The 17,765-nt window shown below is 38.7% G+C and overlaps 1 protein-coding gene across 2 annotated transcripts in view; it reads left to right on the plus strand.

The window, feature by feature from the left end:
• The window catches only part of IL13RA2 (interleukin 13 receptor subunit alpha 2), a 51,898-nt gene that overhangs the window by 16,324 nt on the left and 17,809 nt on the right, over positions 1-17,765 (plus strand). The window contains exons 1-2 of one of the 2 annotated variants that reach the window (XM_081221987.1): positions 15,232-15,283; positions 16,662-16,788. In XM_081221987.1, coding sequence (XP_081078113.1) covers positions 16,695-16,788 — 94 coding nt within the window. In that variant the 5' untranslated portion in view covers positions 15,232-15,283; positions 16,662-16,694. Of the gene's footprint in view, positions 1-15,231; positions 15,284-16,661; positions 16,789-17,765 lie in introns of those variants that run through there. The other variant, XM_081221986.1, reaches the window with a different exon arrangement.

Raw genomic sequence — 17,765 nt, forward strand, 5'->3', positions numbered from 1 at the left:
ATTTAATACCTTAGCAGACAGTGTGAAATTGGAGAAAGAGCTCAGATTTAGGAGCCAGGAAGACCTGGAACTGAATTCTGATGCCACCAAGTCCTAGCTTTTTAAGTTGCATGTGATAACTAATCTCTCAGAGCTTCACTTTCTTCTTGAAGAAAACAGAGATAATAATGTATATGCATAGGCCCTTATTATAATAATTATAATATATTAAATATCTGGTATGGGTAGTTGTGGTAGTGTGGGAAGAGCACTGGAATGGAAGTCAGGAGACTTGGTGTCCTGCCATATGCTTTCATTCATTTGCACATCAGTCACTAATAATATTTTTAAGCTGTGTAAATAACAAACCTGTACTTATCAAAGAAAGGCATGGAGAAGAAAGTATATCTTCCCTAGAACAGTGATAAATTCCATGTATGCAGATTTTCTTAAAATAGCCAGATGATCCTTCAATACATGATTTCAAAACACAAATGGATGATATAATTCAGTTTTCTCTGTTTCAAAGAACATGAATACACATAGGGATTATAAATATTCAAAACATTAATGCAATTTATCATCATTTTCCTTTCCTCTATTTCCAGTACCAAATGGTAGCATAAATTCCCAAGCAGTGTCCTAAACCAGAAACATAGGAATCATCCTAGATTCCTTTCTCTCATTTATCTTCAACCATCATTTCATACCCACACACATCACAGATCTCCTTCTCTAAATACCCATTTTCAGATGGAAGATCATGATTTTGGTGTTTGATAGTTTGCATTTGAGGTGTGTTTGAGACTTCTAAGTGAAAATTTTGAGAGAACAATTAGATATACAGGTCTGGAGCTCAGAAAAGTAGCTTGAGTGAGAGATATATGTTTGAAAGTCATTGGCATATAGATAGTAATGGAAGCTCTGGGAGTGGATAAAATTACGTAGGGAGAACATAGAGTCAAAAAAGATGAGGGCTTCAAAGAACTTCATTTAATATTAGGATAAGTAAAGGGTGAACCTAAAATTGAAATGAAAAGTGTGGCCAGAGAGGTAGAAGGAAAACTGGGAAACTGGTGTGAGAAAAGCCAAGGGAACAGTGTTTCAAGAAGGATGGTGGTAAACAGGTGAATGCCACTAAGATTGGGATAAAAAATGTTGATTGGATTCAGTAACATGGAGGCCATTAGTTATTTTAGTGGGACATGTTTCAGGAGAGTCATGGATTGGTGGTGGGATGAAGGAAGAAGCTAGAAGGGAATGGAGTGGTGAAGAGTGAGTGGGAGGTGTGAAAATAGCTGCTGGAGTCCAGCTCCAGAGAGTCCAGGGATACCCGAGGGATGGATAGCATCGGCGAAGGAAATAATTCTATTACACTTCTTAAAGTATCAGCATTGCATGTTTCTCTTTCTCAAGTCTTTATTCTTCATTCTTCTTCTATTGTTTACAATCACAGGTTTATATATTGTAGCTGATTACATTACCAGGTACGTGGCCAAACAATCTTAGCACAATCAAACCTCAAAATGTTCTATAAAGATTTTTTTAAAAAAAATATCCCCTAGTTTCTAGATGTCCTATTAAAATATTTCCCCAAGTTCCCATTAATCACAGGTTATTTCTTAGTAACCAAGCCAAGCAGTTATACGATTATTTTAATTGTAAAAGTTGGAGCTACTTGTTCCTATTTCTCTTCTTGCATGGGCAACCTTTTACAGTGGTTCCATGAAAATATTTACAATGTACCTGCATGCTCTTTCTTGTTGTTTCCTTCAACTGAGACAGTGTTTTCTCCCTATCCTGGCAACCAATTCTGCTCTAGTCATTTGCTTTTCTATAATTAATCTTCCTTTATAATAGAACCATAAATTTCCTATGTCATCAGGAACTCCGGCCCATGGCCATAACTCCATACTAGAGGGTGTTTTTCATAAAAACATCCCCTTAGTTCCAGGCTCTTAATTCTTTACTCATTTCCCCGGGGCTTTAGTGGGTACTTCCCATTCTATGGTAGTTTCAGGAGGGGGAGTCCTAGAGGACTTTTTCTTTCACGTGGAGCAACATCCCCCCCAAATTGCCCCTGTATGTAAATTTATTATCATAAAACATAACAACGGAGCTGTAGTCCACCTTCCTGGCACGGCGCTGCCTTGCAGTTTCGCCTTCCGTTGCTCATGACTTTGTCATGGTGCAATGGCTCCAGGATGGCTTCCGACAAATAGCAAGTATAGACAACTCTTCCTAGAAATTTGGCTGTGAAGAAGATGGGAGTATTGGGGCAGTAGCTGGAGACAAATATATGCACAAGATAGTTTTTTTTTTTTAAGTTTGGGGAGAAATGAGCATATTTAAATGCTAATGGATATATCCACCTGATATTTATGTATGTATGTATACATACATCTCACGTATGTTGAAGATATATGAGAAGAAAAAATTAAATGGTAAGATTCCTGATAATGTGATCAGGGTTGGAATCCAAAACACACATGAGGAGTTTTACCTTAATAGGAAATATACTCCTTTATTATAGCAGTAGGGAAGGAAGAGAGGGTGTGTGGAAAATGTGGAATCAAGAAGATGAGGGGGGCTTCCCTGGTGGCACAGTGGTTGAGAGTCTGCTTGCCAATGCAGGGGACACAGGTTCATGCCCCGATCCAGGAAAATCCCACATGCCGTGGAGTGGCTGGGCCCGTGAGCCATGGCTGCTGAGCCTGCGTGTCCGGAGCCTGTGCTCTGCAACGGGAGAGGCCACAACAGTGAGAGGCCCACATACCACAAAAAAAAAAAAAAAAAAAAAAAAAGAAGATGAGGGAATTTCCATCTGATAGCTTCAATTTTGTTTTTATTTATTTTTTAATTTTTAGTATAGTTGATTTACAATGTTCTGTTAGTTTCTGCTGTACAGCAAAGTGAATAAGTTATACATATACATATATCCTCTCTTTTTTAGATTCTTTTCCCATATAGGTCATTACAGAGTATTGAGAAGAGTTCCCTGTGCTATACAGTATGTCCTTATTCAATTTTGTTTTTAAAGAAACAAAGTCATGTGCTGAGATTGGGGAGAGGAGATGAGAGGATTGGAGATACTGGAAGAAGTTTGTAATTGTTGTCAAGAATGGAATAAAGCTGAACAGAGACATGTAATGTTTCTGAGTAGTACTGTGGGTTCGTGTGAAATTGAATATTATAACTTTATCATGGAACTAATCTATTGTGGGACTTATTCCTTCAGCACCCACCTTCTCCGGTATAGGCACAGAGAAAACCTGAAAGTTGGATTCATTCAAGCTTGGGAATTTGTTAGGAAGTTATGATAAACAGACAGAGGGACAGCTTTAGTTTGGGGGTATGGAGACTAATCTAGATTGAATAAAAAAAGAAAGAAAGCAAAGTCTGCCAAATGGATTTGGAAAAAACAGTCAAGTCTTTGCAAAGCTGAAAAATGATCGCAGTGGCAGTACTTAAAAACGTAAGCTAGAATGAAAGGAGGTTATGGGAAAATCATTTAACTTCTCTGGCTTGTTTTCTCATCTGTATATAAGCCACGGTGATAGACAGTGGAAGCCAAGTATGTTTTGTGTATAAATTTATGCATGTATCTCATCGTCTTTTGATAGTAAGTATCAAGAGAATCAGGAGGGCCTAGGAATTTCTGAAGAGCATTCTGCCCACTTCTAAGGAATGAAGTAGGGTTGGAGGATAGGAAGTGGAATGGAACAGGGTTGGAGGGTAGGAGGTATGAGTCATTCTAACTCTCCCACGGATGCTCAGTCAAAGGAAGACAAAGCCATGCTTCTATAGGCGTGATTCTACTACAAGTAGTTCTCTTTTCTCTAGGAATGTTTGACTTTGCTCATCCAGCAGTGATTACTCTCTAACTATGGAATCAGCCATCTCCTTTATCTGGCACTTTTTCAGGAAGAAAAGTGTACATTATTGGTGGAATTAGTATTGATTCATTGAGAGGAAACGAACTCCAGGGCATTTTGCTAATAACCAAAGCATGTGGATGAGCTATCAACATCTGGAAAAGGTGAAGCAGCATAGGATTAAAATTACATGAGTGCACCATCAGAACATCATTCAGAAAACTGTGGCAGCAGCTCATGGTGGTGGGAAAAGTGCTGTGGTACCTGAGAGCAGCTCATATTAGTAGAATCTCCAGATGGCCAGAGAGAGTTCTCTAGCACTTATTTAGCACAGTAAGGACTTTGAAGGCCTCAAAGGGGATGTTGGAGTTTTATCACATTGTGTTTTGTCACTGTGAAAAGTTTCTACTTCAGCATTTGTGGTTATATTTGCAAGTGGGGTGGTTCAGTATGATTTTTCCCCCCAGTTATCTGGTTGGAGACTTTAGCCAAAGAAGTGCTACACAGCTTAAATGTAGCTGACTCAAAGCCTATGTAGAAAATGAGGGGTTGGACTGTATAAGCGCATACTTTGATTACCTGGAAATTTGGGCTTAAAAGGTTATGAACTTTTAAAGGATTTTTAGGGAATTCCCTGGGGATCCAGTGGTTAAGACGCAGCACTTCCATTGCCGTGGGCCTGGGTTCAATCCATGGTCGGGGAACTAAGATCCCGCAAGCCACGTGGCGCAGCCAAAGAAAAGGACTTTTATACACAGTGCTAAATACGCCTCTAATTAGGTTGCAGGCTCTTCTTAAATAAGAAAGTGGTTTATTTTGCTCTCACGTAACTGTCTGGAGGTAGCTAATCCAGGGCTGCATGAAGCTTTACTTCATGAGGTCAAAGGCCCTGGGCTATTCCAAACTTGTTCTGCCATGCCTAGGGTGTTTTCCTCATCTGCTTAATCAAAGATGGCTCACTACTAGGACCACATTCTAAGAAGCAGAGTGGAGAAAGGGGGAAAGGGAAAGGGGAGAAATGGTCTATTCTCTTTAAAGTCATGACAGAGATTGGAGATAACACTTCTGTTTATACCTCTTAGGCAAGAACTTAATGTTGTCATGGTAGCCTTCATTTTGTATGCCCATGTGCCCAGCTAAAACATGGGGGTTTCATTACACTGAAGGAGAGGAGAATGAGTATTAGGGGACAAGTAGTAATCTCAGCCACACTGCCTCCAAAAAAGATTCTATCAATTCACATTTCTGCCAGTAGCCCAAGAGAAAGCTCACACTCTATAGTAACCATTTTGTTTATTAATTTTGCTTATATTATAAATTATTTAACTGTAAGTTTATATAATTTAATTTTTAAAGACTTTATTTTTTTAGAGCATTTTTAGGTTCACAGCAAAACTAAGAGGGATGTACAGAGATTTTCCATATACCTCCTGCCCCCACACATGTATAGCCTCTCCCATTATCAGCATCCCGCACCAGAGTGGTATGTTTGTTACAAGTGATGAGCCTACACTGACACATCATAATCACCCAAAGTCCATAGTTTACATTAGTGTTCATTCTTAGTGTTGTATAGTCTATGGGTTTGGGCAAATGTATAATGACATGTATCCATGATTATAATATCATACAGAGTATTTTCACTGCCCTAAAAATCCTCTGTGTTCTGCCTAGTCATCCCTCCCCCTCACTTCAACCCCTGGAAACCACTGATCTTTTTGCTGTCTCCATAGTTTTGCCTTTTCCAGAATGTCGTGTAGTTGGAATCATCACTTATATTGCCTTTTCAGATTGGCTTCTTTTACTTAGTAATAAGAACTTAAGATTCCTCCAAGCCTTTTCATGGCTTGATTTCTTTTTAGTAGAGTAATATACCGTTGTCTGGATGTACCACAGTTTATTTATCCATTCACCTACTGAGGGACATCTTGGTTGCTTCCAAGTTTTTGCAATTATGAATAAAGCTGCGATAAATATTTGTGTACAGGTTTTTGTGTGCACAGAAATTTTCAACTCCTTTAGGTAAATAACCAAGGAGCATGATTGCTGGATCATATGGTAAGAGTATGTTTAGTTTTGTAAGAAATCACCAAACTATCTTCCAAAGTGGCTGTACCGTTTTGCATTCCTACCAGCAAAGAATGAGAGTGCCTGTTGCTCAGCATCCTTGCCATCATTTGTTGTTGTTGTCAGTGTCCTGGATTTTGGCCATTCTGACAAGTGTGTAGTGAGTTACTGTGGGGTTTTTTTGTTGTTGTTTTTTGGTTTCTGGTTTCTTTGGCTCTCCTTCCATAAACTTGATGGCAGGGAACCCTGTGTCTTGCTTGCTTTCATATCTGCAGCCTTGAGTGCAAAATGGATGCTCAGGAAATGTCTGTGAAAAGAAGATCTGGATAGATGCCTATGATTGTATCAGCACCAATACAGCAGTCAAAGGCACAGGCCATAAAAATAGAAACTGAGGTTCTATTTTGATGAGAAGCCCCTAAAGTCATTTAAGAAACATTGTCTAACCCAACCTCAAAAGCAGCTATCAAAAAAAGTGAGAAAGTAGGTGAGTAGGCAGACCTACCACTTAAAATTATGAGTGAATTTAGAGCTTTTAAGCAGATGATTATAAAGAACCAGTTCTCTTAAAGCAGGAAATTCATTTTTATGAAGGGCAGTCAGTCCAGTGAAAAACAGTAAAGCTCTGCCGACATACAAGTAAAAAATAACTTTTTTATCATAAGTACTTTAAAAAAAGTAAACTCACAAAGTTACAAAACTGGTCTAATCTTCAAGTAATGCATGGAAAATATTCTGAAGCCAAACAACTAATGAAAATGTATTGAGGGACTTCCACTGGTGGTGTAGTGGTTAAGAATCCCCCTGCCAATGCAGGGGACATGGGTTCAAGCCCTGGTCCGGAAAAATCCCACATGCTGCGGAGCAACTAAGCCCATGTGCCACAACTACTGAGGCTGCGCTCTAGAGCCCACGAGCCACAACTACTGAAGCCCATGCACCTAGAGCCTGTGCTCTGCAACAAGAGAAGCCACCACAGTGAGAAGCCCTCACACTGCAACAAAGAGTAGCCCCCACTCGCCGCAACTAGAGAAAGCCTGCGTACAGCAACGAAGGCCCAATGCAGCCAAAAATAAATAAATAAATAGATTTATTTTAAAAAAAGAAAAGAAAAGAAAATGTATTGAGAAGAAAGAGTGCTCCAGTATATTTAAAATAAGGACAGCCAGGAATCCAAAAATATATTTATTTCCACTTAATGGAAAAGAGAAAACATCAGTAAGAAAGAGGAAAAGAGGGAGAAAATGGAAAAAGAAAAGTATAAGGAAAGATGATGAGGGGCGTGTGGGAGAAGAAGCAAACAGCAAGAGCCTGAATGATGAAATAGGATCATCCATGCTCTGAATCTCAAATAGGCTGCCAATCTAAGCCAGAATACAAATCCTCTTGCCTAGAGATATGCACTTATTGGAGCCCTTTGGGAGTATGGACAGTTACATCTGAAACTGATCCCTCAGTTTCAGAGTTTTCAAAATACAATAAAGGCTTTATGTTCCCTAGAACAAGAATTTCTGATATCCCTTGATTCTGATTTTCAATCATGTTTCTAGACCAATAGCCAAGTTTTAAAAGTGCCCTATAAAGATATAGTTAAAGTTGTTTCTGATTGCTTTTGTTGCAGAAGACAAATTTAGAAGAAAAACAATGAAATCTCAGGTTGCACATAGATGGAAAGTAAAGATGTTCTACAGTCTGGAGAAATTGCAGGCTTTTAAAAATAATATTTCATTGGAAATGTGACAAGATGGAGATACCTTTGTAAAACAATTTGAGCAGATGGAAAGTATCTGTTAAAGTAATCACTGGTGAAACTAAACTTTGATAGTTTCTAATTGTCTCAGAAAAATGTTCTACCTTGGTATGGTACCCTTTGATAAGTACAATCCTAAAATACTCTGGCCTGCATCCCTCAAATAAGAACATTCACTGTTACTAAACAGGTACGACAAAAATCTAAGTAACAACAGGATCAAACCTTTACGTGAGATGTTCTCCATTCCTGTTTTCAAGAGGGAAGAAATGAGTGACTTCCTCCTAGTAAGAGCACCTTATGTCCCTTCATTGCAAACTTCTCAAGAGAGTTATCCATACTCATGTCTCCCTCCCATTTTTTCCTGAACCCACTTTAATCTGAGTTTTGCTCCAGACATTCCACTTATTTCCTTATCAATGTCACCAACTATCTTCAGTTTGCCAAATTTGTTAGACCATTCTTATCTTACTTGGCCTATCGGTAGCTTTTGACATTGTCTATCACTTTATCCTTGAAACGTTTTCCATACTTGGTTTCTGGGATACCACAAACTCTGGGTTTTCTTCTCACCTCCTTGGCCTCTCCTTAGTGTCCTTTGTTGGTACCTCCTCATCTCTTTGGCCTCTATATATTGGAGGGTCCCAGATCTCAGCCCTTGGTCCTCTTCTCTTTATCTTATCTACACTATACCCTAGGTGACTTTAATTAATCCTGTGGCTTTAAATACTACCTATATACTGATGACTTTCAAAAATATATCTATAGCTCTGGTCTTTCCCCTAATCTCCAGAGTCAACTATCCAACTGCCTACTCATCTTCTCCTCTTGGATGTTAGTTAGGCAGCTCAAATTGAAACATATAAAACTGAACTCTTGTCCATCATCCCCAAGCCCCATAAACAATTGTTCAGTTGCCCACGACAAAAATACCAGCATCATCCTCTGATACTCCACACTCAATCCATCAGTAAAATCCTATCAGCATCTCCACTGCTGTCAAGTTGGTCCAACTTACCATCAGCTCTAGCCTGGATTATTGCTTCTATCCTTCCCTTCCATACAGAGTAGCCTTTTCAAATGTAAGTTACATCATGTTACTCTACTCACAACTATCCAATTGCTTCCCATTTTACTAAAAATAAATAGGAAATCCAGTACCATTGCCCACAGTCAGCCTATCTTTGTGAGATCATCTAACCTTTTCTGTTTCCTACCCTACCGTTGTTGCTATTCCTAGAACTATTAAGCTGATTCCCTCCCCAGGGCTTTTGAATGTGCTATTCCTTCTACCTGGAAGTTTCTTTCCCTGTATCTTCACCTGGTTCATTCCCTCACTTCACTGAGGTCCTTAATGTTACTTTTTCAGAGAGGCATTCCCTGACCACCCTATCTAAAACGAACTCTCATTACTCTCTTTCATGTTATCCTGCTTTATTTCTTTTTGTGAAGCTTATAATTATCTGATATTGTCTGTCTGTCTGTTTATTGTCTGTCTCCCACTCCAGAAAGTTAGTTCCAAGAAAGCAGGTTCTTTGTTTTGTCCACTGCAGTACCTCCAGTGGCTGGAACAGTGCCTGGCATGTAGTAGGTTTCCAGAAATAATCGTTGAATAATGAATACATGATAGAAATATTTATGTGTTTTTGTTAACATTCTTTTCCATAACTGATGGCAGTATATGTTACACAATGCCATATTTTCATGTACTTACAGTTTATATCTTATGTACATGCAAGAGCATACTGGTAGAATAACATTGAAGCAATATAAAATCTGCTATTATACATTTTCTATTCTGTTTTTACTTAGTATGGAGAGGGTGGGTCACACTCTATTACTGACTTCTAAAGTTGTTATTCTAAAGTCATTACTTGAAGTGAATGTTTTGGGTACACAGTGTTTGCTTGCTAATAATTATTTGGGAGCATCTGGGAGTGAGGAGAAGGGTATTGAACAAACAAAGAGATTGTTTTGCTAGTTCCAGAGCAGTGGTGCCTTTCAAGAAACTGCATTGCTCTTCAGCTGTGACTTCATTTGAATAGAACTTAAGGTGTATTTAATAATAAGAATCTGACCTATTTTAAGAAAGTGATGACCTGATAGATTTTTTTAAAACGGTTGTAAAAGCCTGTTGTTGGTTTATTTGGATGGAATTATAAGCTAAAAAGCTCTGATCTGCCCAGTTTAGGGACAGATTCTGAAATGTGTAAACTGCTTCATAAAGGAACACTATAAACCTGTCAGTTGCTATGGTAGCTCAAAACTGAATTCTGTAGCTTTGACAGTGCTTCAGGAAACTTGTCAGCTGGATGAACTCAGGATGTCATACAGGAAACCATCTACAAAAAGGATTTGGGAATAAAATGACTACTTATGTTTTACAGGATTTATTGAACATATTTCATAAATATCAAGAAACAATATTAGTATGTAATGTTGGCAGGGACACAAATATAATCATGTTATATGTAACTGGATGTTAAAGTGGTATTTGTTAAAAAGAGATCCTACCTGTACTTCATTCGTCTGCAGTGATTTTCATCATTCAGCATGTGCCTAACTTCTTTGTGTATTTTTGTGGGAAATGACAGTTGACTAGGGGCAAGCATGATGAATCTGTCTGATTCAAAGTCCTTTTATGTTTGAAAGTACACAAAGTCACCTTCAGCATTCTTTATAAACTACTCCACTGCGTGAAATATTACGTGCTAGTTATTACCTAAATTAGATTTGACTCACCAACAGTTCATAGACTGATTGTACTATTATTGAGCTATGTACTGATCTTAAAATGTTGTCAGGCCTCAGGATCTGTCCCATTCCAGATGTGCTGATTTTGATGCTGAGTCATGGCTATACTCCAGGAACTATGAATAGACATTTGTACATGTTGGATGGTCTCCTTGAAACAAGACTAGTTATTCAGGAAGTCGGTGCTTTTGAATCACATCCTGAAACCATGGATGGATACACACCAGATTATCTGATAAAACAGAAAGATATCCCAGGGATAACTCATATGAGAGGAAATTGAGTTTCACTGAAGTGAGATGGAAAGACAGTATTATATGTTAATAGGAGCATAGTCTTTAGAATTAGATATACACATATTTTTTGCTTAAGTTGTATGACCTTGCGTAATTTACTTAACCTTTCTGAGCCTCAAACAACTCATTTATAATACAGTATTGTGATAATAATAATTGTAACTATCAACGTTTGTGAGACTTAAATGAGCTAATCCATATCAAGCATCTGGCACAGAGCTTGACACCTGGTAAGAGCTTAATAAACTATAGTCCCTATTATTATCATTTTCTAAATCCCCTGCCATAGTTGGTGCTAGAGCCCAGATCTCCTAGTCAATGCCTTTTCATGTAAGATCATATAAATTTGTCATTTCACCCCCAGACAACATTTAAGCCTTTGCGATCACCCTGAGGCAGGGAAGACAGGGTGGGGCCCAAGGACATCCTCCTCATGTATAGGCATTAGGCACAAGGCAAAGCCACCTCCTTGTTTTGCATTTAATGAGGCCATGACGCAGGTCAGAATGGCATCTAAAACAGAAACTGTAGCATCTGAGCAAGAAACTCTGAACATGAAAACAGTGGAGCATGTGCAAATAAAAATGCACAGGTTGCTGATGACCCTGTACAACCTTCCAGGTGTGGTGCTCAACTAGTGAGGGAAAATATAAGGGCAAACAGCTCTTAGAACGCATGTACAGTGGCTTCAGGAGGCAAATGTGCAGGACCGGAAGCTGATGCAAGCTGGTGCAATCCAGGCCACACCTAAACCTTCCCCTCGAGTATTCTGCTCCTAATCAAAAAGACCCCCACCCATTCAAAGGACTAAAAATAAGATGAAAACGGGGATCAACAAGCCTGTGGGCACTCCTCACTCTCGATGACGCCGGCACTCTTAGCTTCTGCCCTAAATAAACTGCTTCTTTGTTCTCTTTGCTCCTCAGCCTCAGTGTGTGTGTGTGTGTTTATTTTTCCTTGGTGTCTTGTGTTCCTTGCCCAAACTCTTTTGGACAAGTTGAACAAGAGCCTGGACTTCTGATAAAGCTTTTCCAGTATCAACCCTACTTTTCCATTTCTCTCTCCTCAAACATTACTTCTCTTCTATTTTCCCATTTTCTTTTTCTCCTATCCCTATTCTAATTGCTTTGGATGATATTTTTAGATATTTTAAATAATACAGAAAGTATCAAATTTCATAACTTTTTTTTCTAAACAACGGCAACAGAAATAACATGGCCATACTTCCTTTAGGCGGTTATCTTAGAAGCCACTTTAGTGACATTGCAAAACCCCATTCATCATTTTCTAATAGATAATTATTTGTCTTTGTAACTTGGTCACTGCCTTTACAAACAAAACAAGAACCTGTGGCTATTTCAGATACTTTGGAAGAATCTTTTTTTCTTTTCTTTGTCAAGGTAGAGAAGGAACTTTTCTACAAAACCGTATTATGTAAGTGACTGCATTATTAGCTTTACAACATATTTCTGTTCCTTATTTCTGTTACCTTTCCTTTCAGTGTGGATTATACCAGCAGTGGAGTCTTGTTCAAGTCACATCACCTCTCTAAGCCCCAATTTTACTGATTGTAAATATGTGATACCAACATTTCATACCTGCAGATTTGTTAAAATAATTCAATAAATTCTTGGTAAACTATAAAAAGCTAAACAAATGCAATAGATTATTATTACTAAGACAAAGATCAGTAAAGGCAGCTACTGGATCAATAAGGGTGGTAGAAGTTAGAGGTTAATAATAAGTACCTACTTATCAACTGTGCACAAGTCAATTTTGCTGAATTAGTAGGAGGAGATGTGTAGTTTGGAGCAAGTTGTTTTCAAGTTTTTTCATAGTAACAAGGTGCTCAGAAACAAACCCCTTGCAAGTATATAGAGCAATTTACTATTCTCTTTCACTTTTACATACATTATCTCATTTAATCTTAAGACTGCCAGGCTGGTGTCATTACCTCCATTTTATAGAAGAAAATTGAGTTATAATTTGCTTCCAAACACATTAGTGGTTGAGGTAGGGCTGAAATCCAGGTTGATATTTATACTATTGTGCCTGTATACAAGCTCCTCATCTATATATCTATTGGTTTATTCAAAGATTACTTAGTCCCATCAGCTTTTGCAACACTGTGCTGTGATTCTAAGTTTGCTTTGGATGGCTTTTAGCCCTACCCATAACCTCCCCTATCTTGTGACTTACAGAATCTGTATCCTGGCCCACTGGCTGTTTCAGGAATACCAATCTATTTTTTTTCAGTGTGCTTGATTATCAGACAGGAAGGGAAGTGTTAGAGTTTCAGTAACTGTCTCTCAGTTGGAGAGGGGAAGAAAAGAGGGGCTGTGATAATTGCCTATGATAATCCATTTCTTGAGAAACTGTATTATTGGTAAGTACCTGGAGTTTCTGCAATAATGCAAGGATTATCCCAGCCAACTCTTAGAATGAAGGGATTATGTAGCATGGCTTTGAAGAGGTGAAGAAGTGAGGCTGAAACCAGGAAATAACTTTAGGCCTGCCATTCCAAAGGAGATTCTTAGTGGGAAACTGTCTAAGTAACAGTGTTGTGGGAAACTGAGTGGGTAGAAACAGGAAGCTGTCCTCCACAAGGGTTACACTTGTGTGGTGGTTGTCAAGGGATCTGGTACTAGGTTGTCTGGGTTCAGATCCAAGCTTCACCATTTATAGCCTGTGGTAACTTGCAGGGAGTTGTTTAATTTCTCCTTGTCTCAGTTTCTGATCTTTAAAATGGGAATAATAATAGTACATACATCCAAGGCTGACCAGAGTATTATATGAGATTATGCACGTAAAGGGTTTAGCACAGGCTAGTGCCTAGGATGCTGGAAGGGTAAATAAATAGTAGGAGGTATTATTTTCATTATTACAGATGTTATGATTCATCATTTGTACCTTGTGTCTTAGACAAGATTCAGCTGGGATAGTATTTGGCAAAAAAAAAAAAAAGTGCACAATGAAAGATTATTGAATTATTACTCTGCTAAAAATGTCATGATGATAAAACTATGTGGTGGGGTTGATGGTATGGGTGGTGACAATAGGTTGAGGAAGGTTTGCAGGGAGCCTTCTGGTAGCATAGGTTCAGGACAGACTCCTTATAACAAGAAAATTCATTTGCTAGTCAGTGGAAAGCACTTAAGAGAGCTGGTTTTCAGTCCTAGCCCTGCCCCCAATAAGTTGTGTGAGCTAGGATAACTCACTTTCCTCTCTGGGTATTTCCTCATTTTTAAAAATAAAATGACCAGATGAGTGGTTGTTAACTGTGGGCTGGGGGTGGGAAGTATATCAGAAAATGTTTCAAATTTTGTATCTCTGCATTTCCATCCTCCATCTTCCCTTTGTCTTCAGATCCCTTCCCCTCTTGTGAAAAACTCTGTCCTCTGGTAACCATATAGTATACAAAACACCTCATTGCACTAGTGACAGTCCTGTAACCCACAAGCCAAGGAAAGAATTGTCTTCATGTTCATTTGGGTAAGAAAGTCTAGGTGGGACACTAAGGTTGATTCAGGAATTCCTTTTGTGGATTTCTAGATAAGTGATTCAGGAAGGCAGCTATCCCATTTCCTACCTTTGCTTAATGTATTTGGCTAATCCAGGAAGTGCTATTTGATAGCTTGAATCAAATTTCAGTAGCCTATAAATAGAATAGAAGCAAGGTATTTTTAGCTCTTAACATTTATGCTGTACATGACACAGGGCTATGAAATATTTAAGGACAGATTGATAGGGGAGAGATAACTTTAAGATCTCTCTGAGAGGGACTTCCCTGGTGGTCCAGTGGTTAAGAATCCTCCTTCCAATGCAGGGTACGTGGGTTCCATTCCTGGTCGGGGAACTAAGGTCCCACATGCTGTGGGGCAACTAAGCCCACGTGCCGCAACTACTGAGTTCGCAGGCCACAACTAGAGAGAAGCCACGTGCTGCAACAAGGAGCCTGCGTGCTGCAGGGGAGGATCCCATGTGCCACAACAAAGATCCCGCATACTGCAACTAAGACCTGATGCAGCCAAAATTAAAATAAATAGTTATTTAAATAAAAAGATCTCTCTGAGAGCATTTTAAGGGAAGCCTGATTGTCTTAGTCCTTATAGGTCATATGAAAGGATTTCTCTTTGTCAGATCTATTGCCTTGGATCCAAAAATAACCCGTCTGTTCACCTCAATCTGTAAGAGCAGCTCTATGGCAGAAATATGGCTTTCTGTTGACGAAACCTACTTACTACTTACAGATGTCTTAGAAGGCAGCAGTGGGCTGGTGGTGGGGAGGGAGGAATTGAGGAGAGAGATTCACCAGACCTCAGTAAGAGAAATGGCATCCCCTTATGAGTTTATGAGGCATAGAAAAAGAACCAGCATTGTATTGATTCAGCCTGGCTAGCTAATTGAAGGAAGACTTAAATGCTGGAGTCTCAGAGGAAAAGCTTTCATAATCCTGAATCAAACGTGTGGGATCCAGCATAGTAAGGTGGAAGTGCACTAGACTGGGAATCATATCTCTGTTCTACTTCCAGCTCTGTTACTAACTCGCTGTGTAATGTTGGGTAAGTCTGAGTTTTACTTCCCAATATATGAAGGAGGATTGGACTAGCATTGCCTCCAGTATACTTGCTGGCTCTAACAGTTTGATCCCAAGATTCCATTATATAATAATGAAGCCTACCAACATGAGAACATTACAAATGGACCAGGTAAGATGAAGAGGATGGAGCAGGGAGAGAGGGTCTGTCCTGCTTAATTAATCTATGTAGGAGAAAAGAAAGGTAATCCCTGACTGTTGGGGTAAGTGACCTTTAATCCTTAACTTCCTGTGAAATTGTTGGTTTTAGGAATATAGACTCAAAGAGAAGTGTAGAACTGCAAGTAGTGATGTTTCATTGAAAGGAGAGTTTTTTTTTTTTTTTTTTTCTGTACGTGGGCCTCTCACTGTTGCGGCCCCTCCCGCCGCGGAGCACAGGCTCCGGACGCGCAGGCTCAGCGGTCTTGGCTCACGGGCCCAGCCGCTCCACGGCACATGGAATCCTCCCGGACCAGGGCACGAACCCATGTCCCCTGCATCAGCAGGCGGACCCTCAACCACTGCGCCACCAGGGAAGCCCAAGGAGAGTATTTTTTGATTGAATGGATATGTGGAGACATGAGTCCTTTTAGTTTCGATCATAAACTATTAGTTTAGTTTCAATCATAAACTATTATTCTTCAATAATAAAAAGATGAATAAATTGTATTCTGTGACAGTGAGGTGCTCTTTTAAGAAAGAGGTGGTAAATTCAGATTTGTCCTTACTGTATGTGGTGTGAAAATGGTTTGGAGGCAGGAAAAACTGGATAAGGAGACCCCTGATGATGAGATCCTCAATTTAGGAAGGGGAGATTGGATGGGAGAGGGAGGAGTTGAGGAAAACTCTCAGGTTTCTGGTTTGGGCAACTGGGAAGATGATGGTGCCATTTACTGATATAGGAAATAACAGGGAAGAGTAGAACAGGTAAGAGAGTAGATGATGATGATTTTAATATTTATGAAGAAAAGAAGCAAAGTTCTGAGTTATCTGAGGCTTTGGTGTAGATTCTGAGCTTTGTCAGTATTCAGATAACTTTCAAATCCTGGTCATAGCGTATGATGTGTAGAAAAGTATGTGTGTGTGTGTGTGTGTGTGTGTGTGTGGCGGGGGGGTTGAAGGGATATGTTTGTTTGTTTTGCTTTTTTTTTTTTTTTGCTCTCATAGAAGAATGAGACTAAAATCCTCCTTTCCAATTATTTTGGTTCCAAACTTGATCTTTTTTCTGTTTAAATGGTTCAAAGGGGCACAGTTTTCACAAGTCTTGATAGAAAGCACACAGAGAGTTCCCAAATGTATTTTTAGTCACATTTAGTCCTTTTTGAGGTATGGTAAAGTTAAACTGCTATATTTTTCCTTCTTAGAGTGGAAATTTGAAGGTATTAAATCTTGGAGAAATGGCTTTCATTCATTTGGATATCAGATGCCTATATACTCTTCTTATTTGCACAGCATTTGGCTCTACTTTGTCTTCAAATGCTGAGATAAAAGGTAAACCAAGAATGGAGTAGTTTTAGTTTTAAAATTAGGGATATTAACTGCCTTTTCAACCTACCCTATGAAAAGTGCATAACAAGTAGATGGCTTGTTATTGGAAATATTTCAGGGAGTCCATACACAAAAGATATGTTCTTACTAGTCAGCCTCATGTATAAGGTAACTGATGATAATAAACATTTTGTGGGATAAAAGCCAAACTAAAAGACACTTTCCATACCTTTCTGTGTAGTCTTTTCTACAAAGAAGTTAATTATCCGAAACCTCATTGCCTGGTACCCAACTAACTGAAAACTTTCCTTTATTACTATCCTTAACTTTTAAGACAATTAGATAAATCTTAAAAATACAGAGATTTAAAACAAAATTTTAAAATAATTACAGAATTATTAAATCATGTCTAATGAACTTTTCATTGCAAAAGGTAGTTAGAACAATGCATTTTAGCACAGGGAGATCAGCTCGGTGCTTTGTGACCGCCTGGAGGGGTGGGATAGAGACGCAAAAGGGAGGGGATATGGGAACATATGTATATGTATAACTGATTTAATTTGTTATAAAGCAAAAAATAAAAAAATAAAAAATAAAAAGCAAAAAAAAAAAAAGAACAATGCATTTAACAAAGATTTCTAATCATAAAAGTTGAAACAATAGTATTGTCATTTCATCCTCAATAGAAACCTTCTTTATTGGTTCATGTGGGTCCCATTTCAAATCATTATTTGTGCCACCATTTCTTTCTGTTGATTCTTTTCCTCACCTCAATAAGTAATATGAAGTGAAGTATTAAAATGAACAACAGGGCAAAAATGAGAGGAAATTATTAGCAGAAAGGCAACATGAGGACAGTACTATAGTACTAGATTTGCTAGTAGGTTTAGTAAGTTTATAGAATAATTTGTTTGTTTTTATTGCTTTTTAAATCACCAGATGAGGGAGCCATTGCCTCCCACTGCCCCCACCCCCTCAAA

This window comes from Mesoplodon bidens, assembly GCF_964165515.1.
Source record: "Mesoplodon bidens genome assembly, chromosome: X".
NCBI lineage: Eukaryota > Metazoa > Chordata > Mammalia > Artiodactyla > Ziphiidae > Mesoplodon > Mesoplodon bidens.